Source organism: Pristiophorus japonicus, chromosome 17, assembly GCF_044704955.1.
Source record: "Pristiophorus japonicus isolate sPriJap1 chromosome 17, sPriJap1.hap1, whole genome shotgun sequence".
NCBI classification, from domain to species: Eukaryota; Metazoa; Chordata; class Chondrichthyes; family Pristiophoridae; genus Pristiophorus; species Pristiophorus japonicus.
In genome coordinates, this window is record NC_091993.1 from 33,168,767 (window position 1) to 33,181,043 (window position 12,277).

Consider the following 12,277-nt stretch of genomic DNA (forward strand, 5'->3'; position numbering starts at 1 on the left):
AATGTAGGTCATTTTTATTGCTAGCTTGAATGAAACTACAAACTGATTTTAGCATCATGCCAAGAATGCTAATATTATCAGATCAATGATATCTGAACATAGTTGTTCAACTGAACCAAGCAAACAAAAACTAGTCTATTAGAAAAAAACTGGCACACAAAGGCCACTGTGCTACAATGTCACTAATTTAAAGCAAAGCCATGATAAACACATGTTTTGTCAAACTGCATAGGGAGCACGTTACTTTTATACAAAAGTGATGTGTTGTCTATCTTGTGATGTATAAATATTTCATTTCTCCTCATGACTGATGGTGAATTGTGCTGTGTACCGTACATGTGGAAGTTGATCCCATGTCGTTGAGTGATGTCGCCATGTAAATGAGGCTGAGTAGTGAACAAGGTTAGCTCCTTGGGGGACTCGGTTAGGTAATGGTGCAGAGGCAAGAAGAGGAGTCATTGCTGGAGGTGCTCTGGCTACAATCAGACAGGTAAGTGTGGAACCAAGTGAGTCCCATTGAGCTAGACAGTGAATGACAGGTGTTGGAAGGGCATGTCAAAGGCTGTAGGAGATGAGGAGGGATATGCAGCATGGTCATAGTCACAAAGGAAATTATTTTTGACTTTGGTTTGGGTGCATTTTGGTGCTGTTGTAGGGAAAGAAGCATGATTGAAGAGATTCAAACGGAGTTATGGGAAAGATGGACACGGATTTGGGAGGCACCAACATGTTCAGGAACTTTGGAGAGGAAAGGGAGATTGGAGATGGGGTGATAGTTTAAAAAAATTTGTTCATTGGACGTGTGCTTCGCTGGCATGGCATTTATTGCCCGCGAGAAGGTGGTGGTGAGCCGCCTTCTTGAACCGCTGCAGTCTGTGTGATGAAGGCACTCCCACAGTGCTGTTACGGAGGGAGGTCCAGGATTTTGACCCAGCGATGACGGAGGAACAGCGATATACTTCCAAGTCAGGGTGGTGTGTGACTTGGAGGGGAACGTAGAAGTGGTGGTGTTCCCATGCACTTGCTGACCTTGTCCTTCTAGGTGGTAAAGGTCACGGGTTTGGGAGGTGCTGCCGAAGAAGCCTTGGTGAGTTGCTGCAGTGCATCTTGTAGATGGTACACACTGCAGCCACGGTGTGCCGGTGGTGGAGGGAGTGAATGTTGAAGGTGGTGGGTGGAGTGCCAATCAAGCAGGCTGTTTTGTCCCCGATGGTGCCATGCTTCTTGAGTGTTGTTGGAGCTGTGCTCATCCAGCAAGTGAAGAGTATTCCATCACATTCCTGACTTGTGCCTTGCAAAAGGCTTTGGGGAGTCAGATGGTGAGATACTCGCTGCAGAATACCCAGCCTCTGACCTGCTCTTGTTGAGACAGTATTTATGTGGCTGGTCCAGTTAAGTTTCTAGTTAATGGTGACCCCTAGGAGGTTGATGGTGGGGGATTCAGTGATGGTAATGCTGTTGAATGTCAAGGGGCAGTAATTAGACTCTCTTGTTGGAGATAGTTATTGCGTGACACCCCCGCACTGACCCCCACCCCTCACACTCACTCCCACAATCTCCCCTCTGATTTCCGCAACGATGTCCTGGGGCTGTGATGGTTGACCTCCAACCACCACAACCATCTTCCTTTGTGCTGGGTATGACTTCAACCAGTGGAGAGTTTTCCGCCCAATTCCCATTGACCAGTTTTACTAGGACTCCTTAATGCCACACTCGGTCAAATGGCGCCTTGATGTCAAGGGCAGTCACTCTCACCTCACACCTGGAATTCAGCTCTTTTGTCCATGTTCGGACCAAGGTTATAATGAGGTCTGGAGCCGAGTGGTCCTGGCAGAACCCAAACTGAGCAGCAATGAGCAGGTCATTAATGAATAAGTGCGGCTTGGTAGCACTATCGATGACACCTTCCATCACTTTGCTGATGATTGAGAGTAGGCTGATGGGTTGGTAAGTGGTCAGATTGGATTTGTCCTGCTTTTTATGGACAGGTCATACCTGGGCAGTTTTCCACATTGTCGGATAGATGCCAGTGTTGTAGATGTACTGGAACAGCTTGGCTAGAGGCGCGGCTAGTTCTGGAACACGTCTTCAGCATGACAGCCAGGATGTTGTTGGGGCCCGAAGCCTTTGCTGTATACAGTGCGCTCAGCTGTTTCTTTATATCACATGGAGTGAATCGAATTGGCTGAAGACTGACTTCTGTGATGGTGGGGACCTCAGCAGGAGGCTGATATGGATCATCCACTCGGCACTTCTGCCTGAAGATGGTTGCAAACGCTTCAGCCTTGTCTTTTGCACTCACGTGCTGGGCTCCACCATCATTGAGGATGGGGATATTCATGGACCCTCTTCCTCCCATTAGCTGTTTAATGGTCCACGACCATACATGACTGGATGTGGCAGGACTGCAGAGCTTTGATCTGATCCGTTGATTGTGGGATTGCTTCACCCTGTCTATAGCATGCTGCTTCTGCTGTTTAGCCTGCATGTAATCCTGTGTTGCAGCTTTCCCAGGTTGGCACTTCATGTTTAGATAGGTCTGGTGCTGATGCTGGCATGCTGTTCTGCACTCCTCGTTGAACCAGGGTTGGTCCCCTAGCTTGATGGTAATGGTAGTGAGGGATATGCTGGGCCATAAGGTTACACATTGTGGTGGATTACAAATCTGCTGCTGCTGATAGCCCACTGCACCTCAAGGATGCCCAGTTTTGAGCTGCTAGATCTGTTTTGAATCTATCCCATTTAGCATGATGGTAGTGCCACGCAACACAATGTAGGGTGTACTCAGTATGAAGATGGGACTTCATCTCCACATTGACTGTGCGGTGGTCACTGTTACCAATACTGTCATGGACAGATGCTTCTGTGACAGGTAGATTGATGAGATCAAGGTCAAGTAGGTTTTTCCTTCATGATAGTTCTCTGGTATCTCCACTTTTGTAGGAAAAATAAAAAAGCGAATTATTTTTTAAATAAGAAACGATTATAAAATGCTGTGGTACAGAGGGACCTGGGGTCCTTGTGCATGAAACACAAAAAGTTAGTTTGCAGGTACAGCAAATAATCAGGAAGACAAATGGAATGTTGGCCTTTATTGCAAGGGGGTAGAGTATTAAAGCAGAGAAGTCCTGCTACAACTGTACAGGATATTGGTGAGGCCACACCTAGAGTATAGCGTACATTTTGGTCTCCATATTTAAGGAAGGATTTCCTTGCATTGGAGGTTGTTCAGAGAAAGTTCATTAGGTTGATTCCAGAGATGAGGGGATTGACATGATAGGTTGAGTAGGTTTGGCCCGACAAGGTGGATGCAGAGAAGATATTTCCACTCTTAGGGGAAACTAAAACTAGGGGGCATAGTCTCAGAATAAGGGGCCACCCATTTAAAACTGAGATGAGGAGGAATTTCTTCTCTCAGGGGGTTGTAAATCTGTTCTCTGCCCAGAGATCTGTGGAGGCTGGGTCATTGAATATATTTAAGGCGGATTTTTGAGCGATAAGGGAATAAAGGGTTATGGGGAGTGGGCAGGGAAGTGGAGCTGAGTCCATGATCAGATCAGCCATGATTTATTAAATGGCGGAGTCGGCTCAAGGGGCCAAATGGCCTCCTCCTCCTATTTCTTATGTTCTAATAAAATCGGTAGGTGCACCCCATTTTGGGCGGTGGGCAATTTCGGCCTCAATATTTTTCAAATGGTGAGTGATTGAGTGATTGGGAAATGTTAGTGTTCAGAGGGACCTGGGTGTCCTTGTACACAAGTCACTAAAAGACAACATGCAGGTACAGCAAGCAATTAAGAAAGCAAATTACCTTTATTACAGGAGGATTTGAGTACAAGAGTAAAGACGTCTTATTGCAGTTATATAGGGCCCTGGTGAGATCATACGTGGAGTATTGTGTACAGTTTTGGTCTCCTTACCTAAGGAAGGATATACTTGCCATAGAGGGAGTGCAACGAAGGTTCACCAGACTGATTCCTGGGATGGGGGGATTGTCCTATGAAGAGAGATTGCGTATACTAGGCCTATATTCCCTAGAGTTTAGAAGAATGAGAGGTGATCTCATTGAAACATACAAAATTCTTACAGTTCTTGACAGGGTAAATGCAGGGAGGATGTTTCCCCCGGGCTGGGGAGTCTAGAACCAGAGTCACAGTCTCAGAATAAGGGGTCAGCCATTTAGGACTGAGATGAGGAGAAACTTCTTCACTCAGAGGGTGGTGAATCTTTGGAATTCTCTACCCCAGAGGGCTGTGAAGGCTCAGTGGTTGAGTATATTCAAGACAGAGATCGATAGATTTTTGGATATTCAGGGAATCAAGGGATATGGGGATAGTGCAAGAAAGCGGAGTTGAGGTAGAAGATCAGCCATGATCTTATTGAATGACAGAGCAGGCACGAGGGACCAAATGGTCTACTCCTGCTCCTAATTCTTATGTTCTTAATGACAAACAAGTCCACTTCCTCTTAAGAGAGGTGAGGGTGGAGCGGTCAGGGGTTGAAGGAAACATATGGCCAGGTATGTGTTCTTGGCCATAACATACTCTTGAATGAGTTAGTGCTCTTTAACTGCTTGAACTTCAACTCGGTGATATCCAACAACATCCAAACTGCCTGAAGTGTGTATGAGCTAAAGTATAAACTTTATAAGCCACTTTACAACAAACAGCCTGCATCTGTGTTTTAGGAAATCAGTGCTTCTTGATCATAGCATAGAAAAAAAAAGGAAACACAAATTTCTCAATGTAATCACAAATGCAAGAGTTGCAATTTGTTACTATTATTTGTGCAATGTTTTCTGTGAGAAGGAAGTGCGACAATGGGGTTGCATAAATAAAAATAATTTTAATCCTAAAATTTCAGAATTGGACCAATTTGGTCTCTTGCTTAAATTGTAATTTCAAAGCCTGGTCATAGTCTTTAACACTAGTGTGTTCTCTGTAGCTATTATCAGCTTATTAAGGTTCAAATTGGTATTTCATCAGCATTTTATTTAAAAAAAATTAAACTTGATTTTTTTTTTAAACTCTTTTTGATTGAGATATATAAATGGCGAATACTGATGACATTTCAGGACAAACTGTCTAGGAAGAGATACTGAGCTCCAACAAAGAGAAAGAGCTAAATTAAGATTACACACCGTTGAAATGACACGATCCATAAAACTATTTTTACAATTTGATTGAGGTTCTGGGAGCCCAGCATCTACAAGCTGGCTCCAAGCATTTACCTGAGGCTATCAGTCTGCTGCCACATTATGCAAAATGGATTTAACAACAGAAACACCAGGGGCCAACACACAGACCCGAGTGTCCTGGATTCTGAATTAAAACAAACAACAGAAAAATAATGTAAAGCAATGTGGGTTAATGACATCTCAGCTAGCATTAATTCAGCTCTCTTATACTGCTGGGGTTAGCAGCTCCTCCCAAACACTTGACCCAGTGATGTTGTTGCCATGTCCCGTTAGAACAGCACTTATTAACCCAAAAACAGAAATTAGTTGGAAAAAAGGTTAACGCAATTTTTTGTGTAACTTAATTTTTAAAGGGGTCACTGATGGTAAGAGACCTTTAATATTTGATGCAGCTAAAATATTAATTTATTTCTTTTTGAAATTGTGCCAATATTAATTCATTATTTATCCATCCTTCTCTTTAGCACTGTGCACAGAAGAATGCATGCATGGGAGGTGTGTTTCTCCAGACACCTGTCAGTGTGAGCCTGGCTGGGGAGGAACAGACTGCTCCAGTGGTGAGTGAGATGGTTAACTTGCACATACACATTTTGTTCAAATATAGTTGCATTATTGGCTATAATTGCCCTATCTGCAGTGGATGCACAGGACTTGCTATGTCAAGCAAACCAGGACACAATTTATTATTTTTCAAAGGTTACGTTATATGTTGTTGCTTTCACTTTTTCATGTCTTCCTGTGTCACCTTCCTTGGCTAGCAGGCCTCTGTTGGTGAGATATCATCGAGGTAACTTGCCCTCTTTCTCTTTAGGGGGAAAATATTTTGTTTCTCTTCTGTGCCCACTTTTATTGGGGGGCAGAAATTGTTGCCACAAATATCTGTGTCCTGTGAATCCATGTCCCAGAGCACTGCAATGCTAATGGAAGTGTTGAGTGAGAACATCACATGTACCACTGTTCGAGTACAATTAAATTAACAGTATGATTGATTTAAAAACAGAAAGTGCTGGAAGTCATGGCCCTGATGGAAACTTGGTTGAGAGGTGATGACACCTTACCCTTAAATGAAGCCTCCCCGCCTGGCTATACCTTCCACCACTTGCCCTGCCCAGACCGCCATGGTGACAGTTTGGTGTCCCCCCCCTACTCCTCCAACATTTTCTTTTCCTTTGAGCGTCTCACCTTATTCCACCCCTCTTACCTCATTTAAAATTCTTGTTCTCTAGCGCTCACCCAAGTACTATAAAAATGTTATTCCCCATATATTCTCACTGCTTTCCTCCCTCAGCTGCTGCACCCAACAACTTATCAGCCTCGGTGATTTCAATCTCCATCTCAATTCATCATGCTTTCTCTCTCCTCTGAGTTCACTACCCTCCGATCTTCCCTTAATCTCTCCCTCCATATTCACGGCCACCCTCTCGACTTTGCCATGTCTCATGGCCTCGCTACTCCCATTGTGTTAATCGCAGATAAGGCCATATCTGACCACTTCCTCATATCACTCCCCACCCACATCCCCTTCTACGCCACCCCCCCCCCCCCCCCCCCAACTCCTTAACCATACCTCCTTATGTGTTCACCCCTGGAAAAATTCTCCCGAATCTCTTACAACTGCACTCAACTCCTAACTGTCCAGCCTTTGGCCCTCCATTCACATTTCTACAGCTACCGATCTGCTCAACCACACCCTCACCACTACCTTTGATGTCCTAGTCCCTATTAAAACAATTATTCTCTCTCATCCTGGCCTTTTCCTCTGGTACGGCGCTCATCTTCGCTCCCTCAAGTCCAAGGGTTGCAGACTTCAACTGATAAGGCAGACAACTGGTTTAGCCATTCATCGCCAGATCTGGCTGGATGACATAAATCATTAACAGGTCTGCCAAATTGCTCACTATTCCAGAATCAGTCTGGAATGCAACAATAAACCACGGCTTCTATTCTACACTGCTAACCGTCTTCTTAAACCCCTGTTCCCGTCTCCACCATCACTGCCGACAATAAGTGTGAGGAGCTCATGGACTTCTTTGTCTCTAAGATTGAGACCAGCCGTTCAGCTGCCTCTGTCACTTCCCTTCCTTCCCCTAGCCCACAGCAGGACCAAACTTCCTCTCAGGGTCCCCCCTGCCCTACCTCTGATCTCGCATCTTTCTCGAGTTACTCTCCGATCTCCCATCATGACCTCTCCAAGCTCATCTTGTCCATGAGACCCACTTCCTGCTCCCTCGACCCTATTCCCATCAAATCGCTGACCGCCCAAATTCATTTTTCTGGCTCCTATTTTAGCTGACATTGTTAACAGTTCTCTCTCCTCAAGTACTGTCCCCCTCTCCCTCAAATCTGCCATTATCACCTCTCTTCTCAAACCTTGACCACTCTGTCCCTGCAACCTACCACCCCATCTCCAACCTCTGTTTCCTCTCCAAAGTCCTCGAATGTGTTGTCGCCTCCTAAATTTGTGCCCATCTTTCCCGCAACTCCATGTATGAATCCCTCCGATCCGGTTCCGCGCCTGCCACAGTGCCAAAAGGGTTCTCATCAAAGTCACAAATGACATCTTTTGTGACGTGACAAAGGCAAACTATCCCTCCTCGTCCTTCTTGACTTGTCTGCAGCCTTTGACACGGTTAACCACTCCATCCTCCTCCAACACCTCTCCACTGTCGTCCAGCTGGGTGGGACTGCACTCGCCTGATTCCATTCTATTTTGTCTGCAATTACCATCGAATAACTCCACGAGGCCTTGTACTGTGAGTAAGAGGTGTGTGACTTCAGTCCATTTAATACGACTAAAAGTGAGAGGCAGCATGGCTGGCTGCCTTTTATATGCCCCTGCACACCAGGGCAGGAAACCCCTGGGCCGCCAACAGCAGCGCCCTCAGGTGGTACATCATGCATATTTACATAGTGAATACAAAGAGTTTGCATACATGACATCATTCCCCCCCAAAAGTCTTTGATGCGAGTTGATTACAGGTTAAGGCGAACCAGAGCCCTGCACTCCCTGGTTGACCGTCTGAGTGTCGCTTCTGGCCTGGGTAAGTTGGTTGGGCCACTGCTCTCTTGCAGCGCGACTGGTTGGACTGGACTGTTGCGGATGGTGGGATTATCCTCGTAGTTGGCAGCAAGGTCTGTTGTCGATTGGGTGTGTGTCGGTGGGTCGCTAAAGATGAGGTCCTCTTCCGGTGGTTCCTGGCTATCTGAATCGTAATTTGGTTTGGTCGAAATGTTTTCTGCACATTTGACCATTAAGCAGTTTGACAACGAACACTCTCTTCACCTCCTTGGCTAATATAGTGCCGGCGACCCATTTGGGGCCCTGACTGTAATTCAGCACAAACACAGGGTCGTTTACAGTGATGTCGCATGATAGAGCCGCGCGAACACGGTACGTGTTTTGCTGATAACGCCTGGTTTCCACCTGATCAATGAGGTTAAGGTATACTACGGAGAACCTGGTTTTGAGTGCTCATTTCATTAGTAATTCTGCAGGGGGTAAGTGAGTGGGGTCGTGTCCTGTAGCTGGGCAGTACCCGGGACAGGCAGTTTTGTAAGGAGTCTTCTGTGACATATTTCAAGCTCTGCTTTATGGTTTGGACTGCTCGCTCCGCTTGACCGTTGGATGCAGGCTTGAACGGGGCAGATCTGACATGCTTGATGTTATTATGGGTCATGAATTCATAGAACTCCGAGCTGGTGCAGCATGGACCATTGTCACTGACAAGAATGCCGGGTAAGCCATGGGTGGCAAACATGGCCCTGAGGCTTTCAATGGTGGCTGCGGATGTGCTAGATGCCATTATTGCACATTCAATCCATTTGGAGTAGCGTCCACAACAACCAGGAACATCTTTCCCAGAAAGGGGTCCACATAATCCACATGAAACCTGGACCATGGTTTTGAGGGCCAGGACCAGAGACTAAGTGGAGCCACCTTGGGAGCTCAGTTGTGAGCATGTGTTACACTGGTGCACGCACGACTCCAGGTCTGTGTCAATGCCAGGCCACCAGATGTGGGACCTGGCGAGAGCCTTCATCATGACTATGCCTGGGTGGGTGCTGTGTAGGTCACGTAAGAAGGTTTCCCTGCCTTTCTTTGGCAAGATAACGTGGTTGCCCCATAACAGGCAATCTGAATGGATCGACATTTCGTCTTTACGACGGTGAAACGGCTTGATCTCGTCTTGCATGTCTCTCGGGACCGCTGACCAGCTCCCATTGAGATGCAACTTTTTACAAGGGATAGCAGAGAATCCTGGCTGGTCCAGGTCTTAATTTGGCGGGCCGTTACGGGTGACCTTTCACTATCAAAGATATCCATGGCCAGTAGCAGGTCTGCGGGCTGCGCAGTTTCCACCCCGGTGGTGGGCAATGGTAGTCAGCTGAGAGCATCAGCGTAGTTTTCAGTACCTGGCCTGTGTTGGATCACATCGTCGTAGGCAGACAGTGTTAGTGCCCATCTTTGGATTCGAGATGAAGCATTGGTGTTTATGCTTTTGCTTTCCGAAAACAGTGAGATTAGGGGCTTGTGGTCCATCTCTAACTCGAACCTGAGCCCAAACAAATATTGGTGCATCTTTTTTACACCGTAAACACAGGCTAAAGCCTCCTTTTCAACCATGCTGTAGCCTCTTTCGGCCTTTGATAGGTTTCTGGACGCATATGTAACCAGTTGGAGCTTGCCCACTGCATTGGCTTGCTGCAAAACACACCCGACACCGTACGACGACGCATCACATGCTAAAACTAGACGTTTACATGGGTCATATAATACCAGCAACTTATTCGAACACAGCAGGTTTCTGACCTTCTCAAAGGCGGCATCTTGATTTTTACCCCAAGCCCAGTCGTCTCCCTTGCGTAACAGCTTGTGCAACGGTTCCAACAAGGTGCTCAATCTTGAAGAAAGTTACCGAAATAGTTGAGGAGTTCCAGGAACGAGCACAGTTCCGTTACATTTCGTGGCGTGGGTGCATTCTTGATGGCCTCTGTCTTCGAGTCCGTGGGTCTGATGCCGTCTGCCACAATCTTCCTCCCCAGGAATTCTACCTCTGACGCCAGGTAGACACATTTGGAACGTTTCAACCGGAATCCAACTCTGTTTAGTCGACTTAAAACTTCTTCCAGGTTGTGCAGGTGTTCGGAGGTATCACGGCCAGTGATGAGGATGTCATCCTGAAATACGACAGTGCGTGGAACCAATTTCAACAGGCTCTCCATGTTTCTTTGGAATATGGCTGCAGCTGAGTGAATCCCGAACAGGCACCTATGGTACACGAACAGTACTTTGTGCGTGTTAATACATGTTAATTTTTTCGACGACTCAACCAGCTCCTGGGTCATGTAAACGGAGGTTAGATCCAGCTTGGTGAACGCCTTTCCCCCTGCTAATGTCGCGAAAAGGGCATCGGCTTTGGGTAGTGTGTACTGGTCCCGTAACGAGACTCGGTTGATCGTTACTTTGTAGTCGCCGCAGATTCCGACCGTGCCATCGCTCTTCAGTACCGGAACAATTGGGTTGGCCCATTCATTGAACTCGACTGGCGATATGATTCCCTCACGTTGAAGTCTATCCAATTCGATCTCCACTTTCTCCCTCATCAAGTAGGGGACCGCTCGAGCCTTGTGATGAACGGGCCGTGGCTCGGGGACAAGGTGGATCTATACTTTGGCGCCTGTGAAGTTGCCGATGCCTAGTTCAAATAAAGATGGGAACTTGCTCAACACTTGAGCACAGGAAGCATTGTCCACTGATGATAATACTTTGACGTCTTCCCAGTTCCACCAAATCTTCCCCATCCAGCTTCTGCCAAGCAGCGCTGGCCCATCGCCTAGTACAATCCACAGTGGCAGCTCATGTGCCTCTCCATCATAGGATACTTTTACGTTCGCACTGTCAATAACTGCTATCAGTTCCTTGGTGTAAGTGCACAGCTTTATCTGAATCGAGCTCAGCTTGGGTCTTTGTGTTTTATTGTTGCCCCACAGCCTTTCAAATGCCTTGTGGCTCATAATTGACTGACTCGCCCCCGTGTCCAGCTCCATGGATACAGGAACGCCATTTAATTTGATTTTTATCATCTTGGGAGGACTTTTTGTGAAGAGGGTGTGTACCCCGCACACTGCTCCCTTGGGTTGAGTTGCCTCTCTAGCTTGTCCTTTGTGATCCACGCTGGATCGGGACTCTTCTGCCGACTCCACTGCCACGTGGTGAGTCGCAGTACGTTTGCACATTCGCTGGAGGTGGCGCCTTGTTGTGCAGCTTTTACACGCATAGTCTTTAAATCGACATTGATGGACCCCATGATTACCCCCGCAACACCAGCATTGTGTTAATGATTTCGCATTTACACCCCTTGGCAGCCTAGCAGCAGCAGGCATGTAGGCTCTGCTCTGTACAGTTCTTATTAGTTCAGCAGTTCTGCCTGCAATCGGCGTTATTTTACATACAGTATTTGCCAGTGAGCTCCGATTCTGGTAGGAAATCATCTATATCATATCGCGAATTAGTTCTGTCAGCTCATCGTATGTCTTATCCTTGGCCTTCGTGGGTGCCAGCAAGTCTCTGATGAGGCGATAGACCTCGGGCCCACAACTGGTCAGCAGTATAGCCTTGCGCTTCTCCGCCAATGTGTCCGTCTCTCCTGCCAGGTCGTTTGCCATGAAATATTGCTCGTGCCTTTCCGTGAAGGCATCCCAATCATCACCCTCTGTGAAAGTGTGTCAAAGGTAGCCATAATCGTGTAAAAGTCCGTATTCTCATCGCCAGTTATTATGTCTGCAATTATCATCGAATAACTCCACAAGGCCTTGTACTGTGAGTAAGAGCTGTGTGACTTCAGTCCATTTAATACGACTGTAAAAGTGAGAGCAGCATGGCTGGCTGCCTTTTATATGTCCCTGCACACCAGGGCAGGAAACCCCTGGGCATCCAACAGCAGCGCCCTCAGATGGTACATCGTGCATCGTTACATAGTGAATACAAAGAGTTTGCATACATGACACATTCTTATCTATCTAACCGTAGCCAGAGAATCACCTGCAATGGCTTCTCTTTCCGCTCCCGCATAGCTACCT

At 46.7% G+C, this 12,277-nt stretch overlaps 1 protein-coding gene across 1 annotated transcript in view; it reads left to right on the forward strand.

The window, feature by feature from the left end:
* megf11 (multiple EGF-like-domains 11) overlaps positions 1-12,277 on the forward strand; it is a 341,293-nt gene that overhangs the window by 32,645 nt on the left and 296,371 nt on the right. Inside the window, exon 4 of the mRNA XM_070859342.1 lies at positions 5,662-5,754. Coding sequence (XP_070715443.1) covers positions 5,662-5,754 — 93 coding nt within the window. The remainder of the gene's footprint in view (positions 1-5,661; positions 5,755-12,277) is intronic.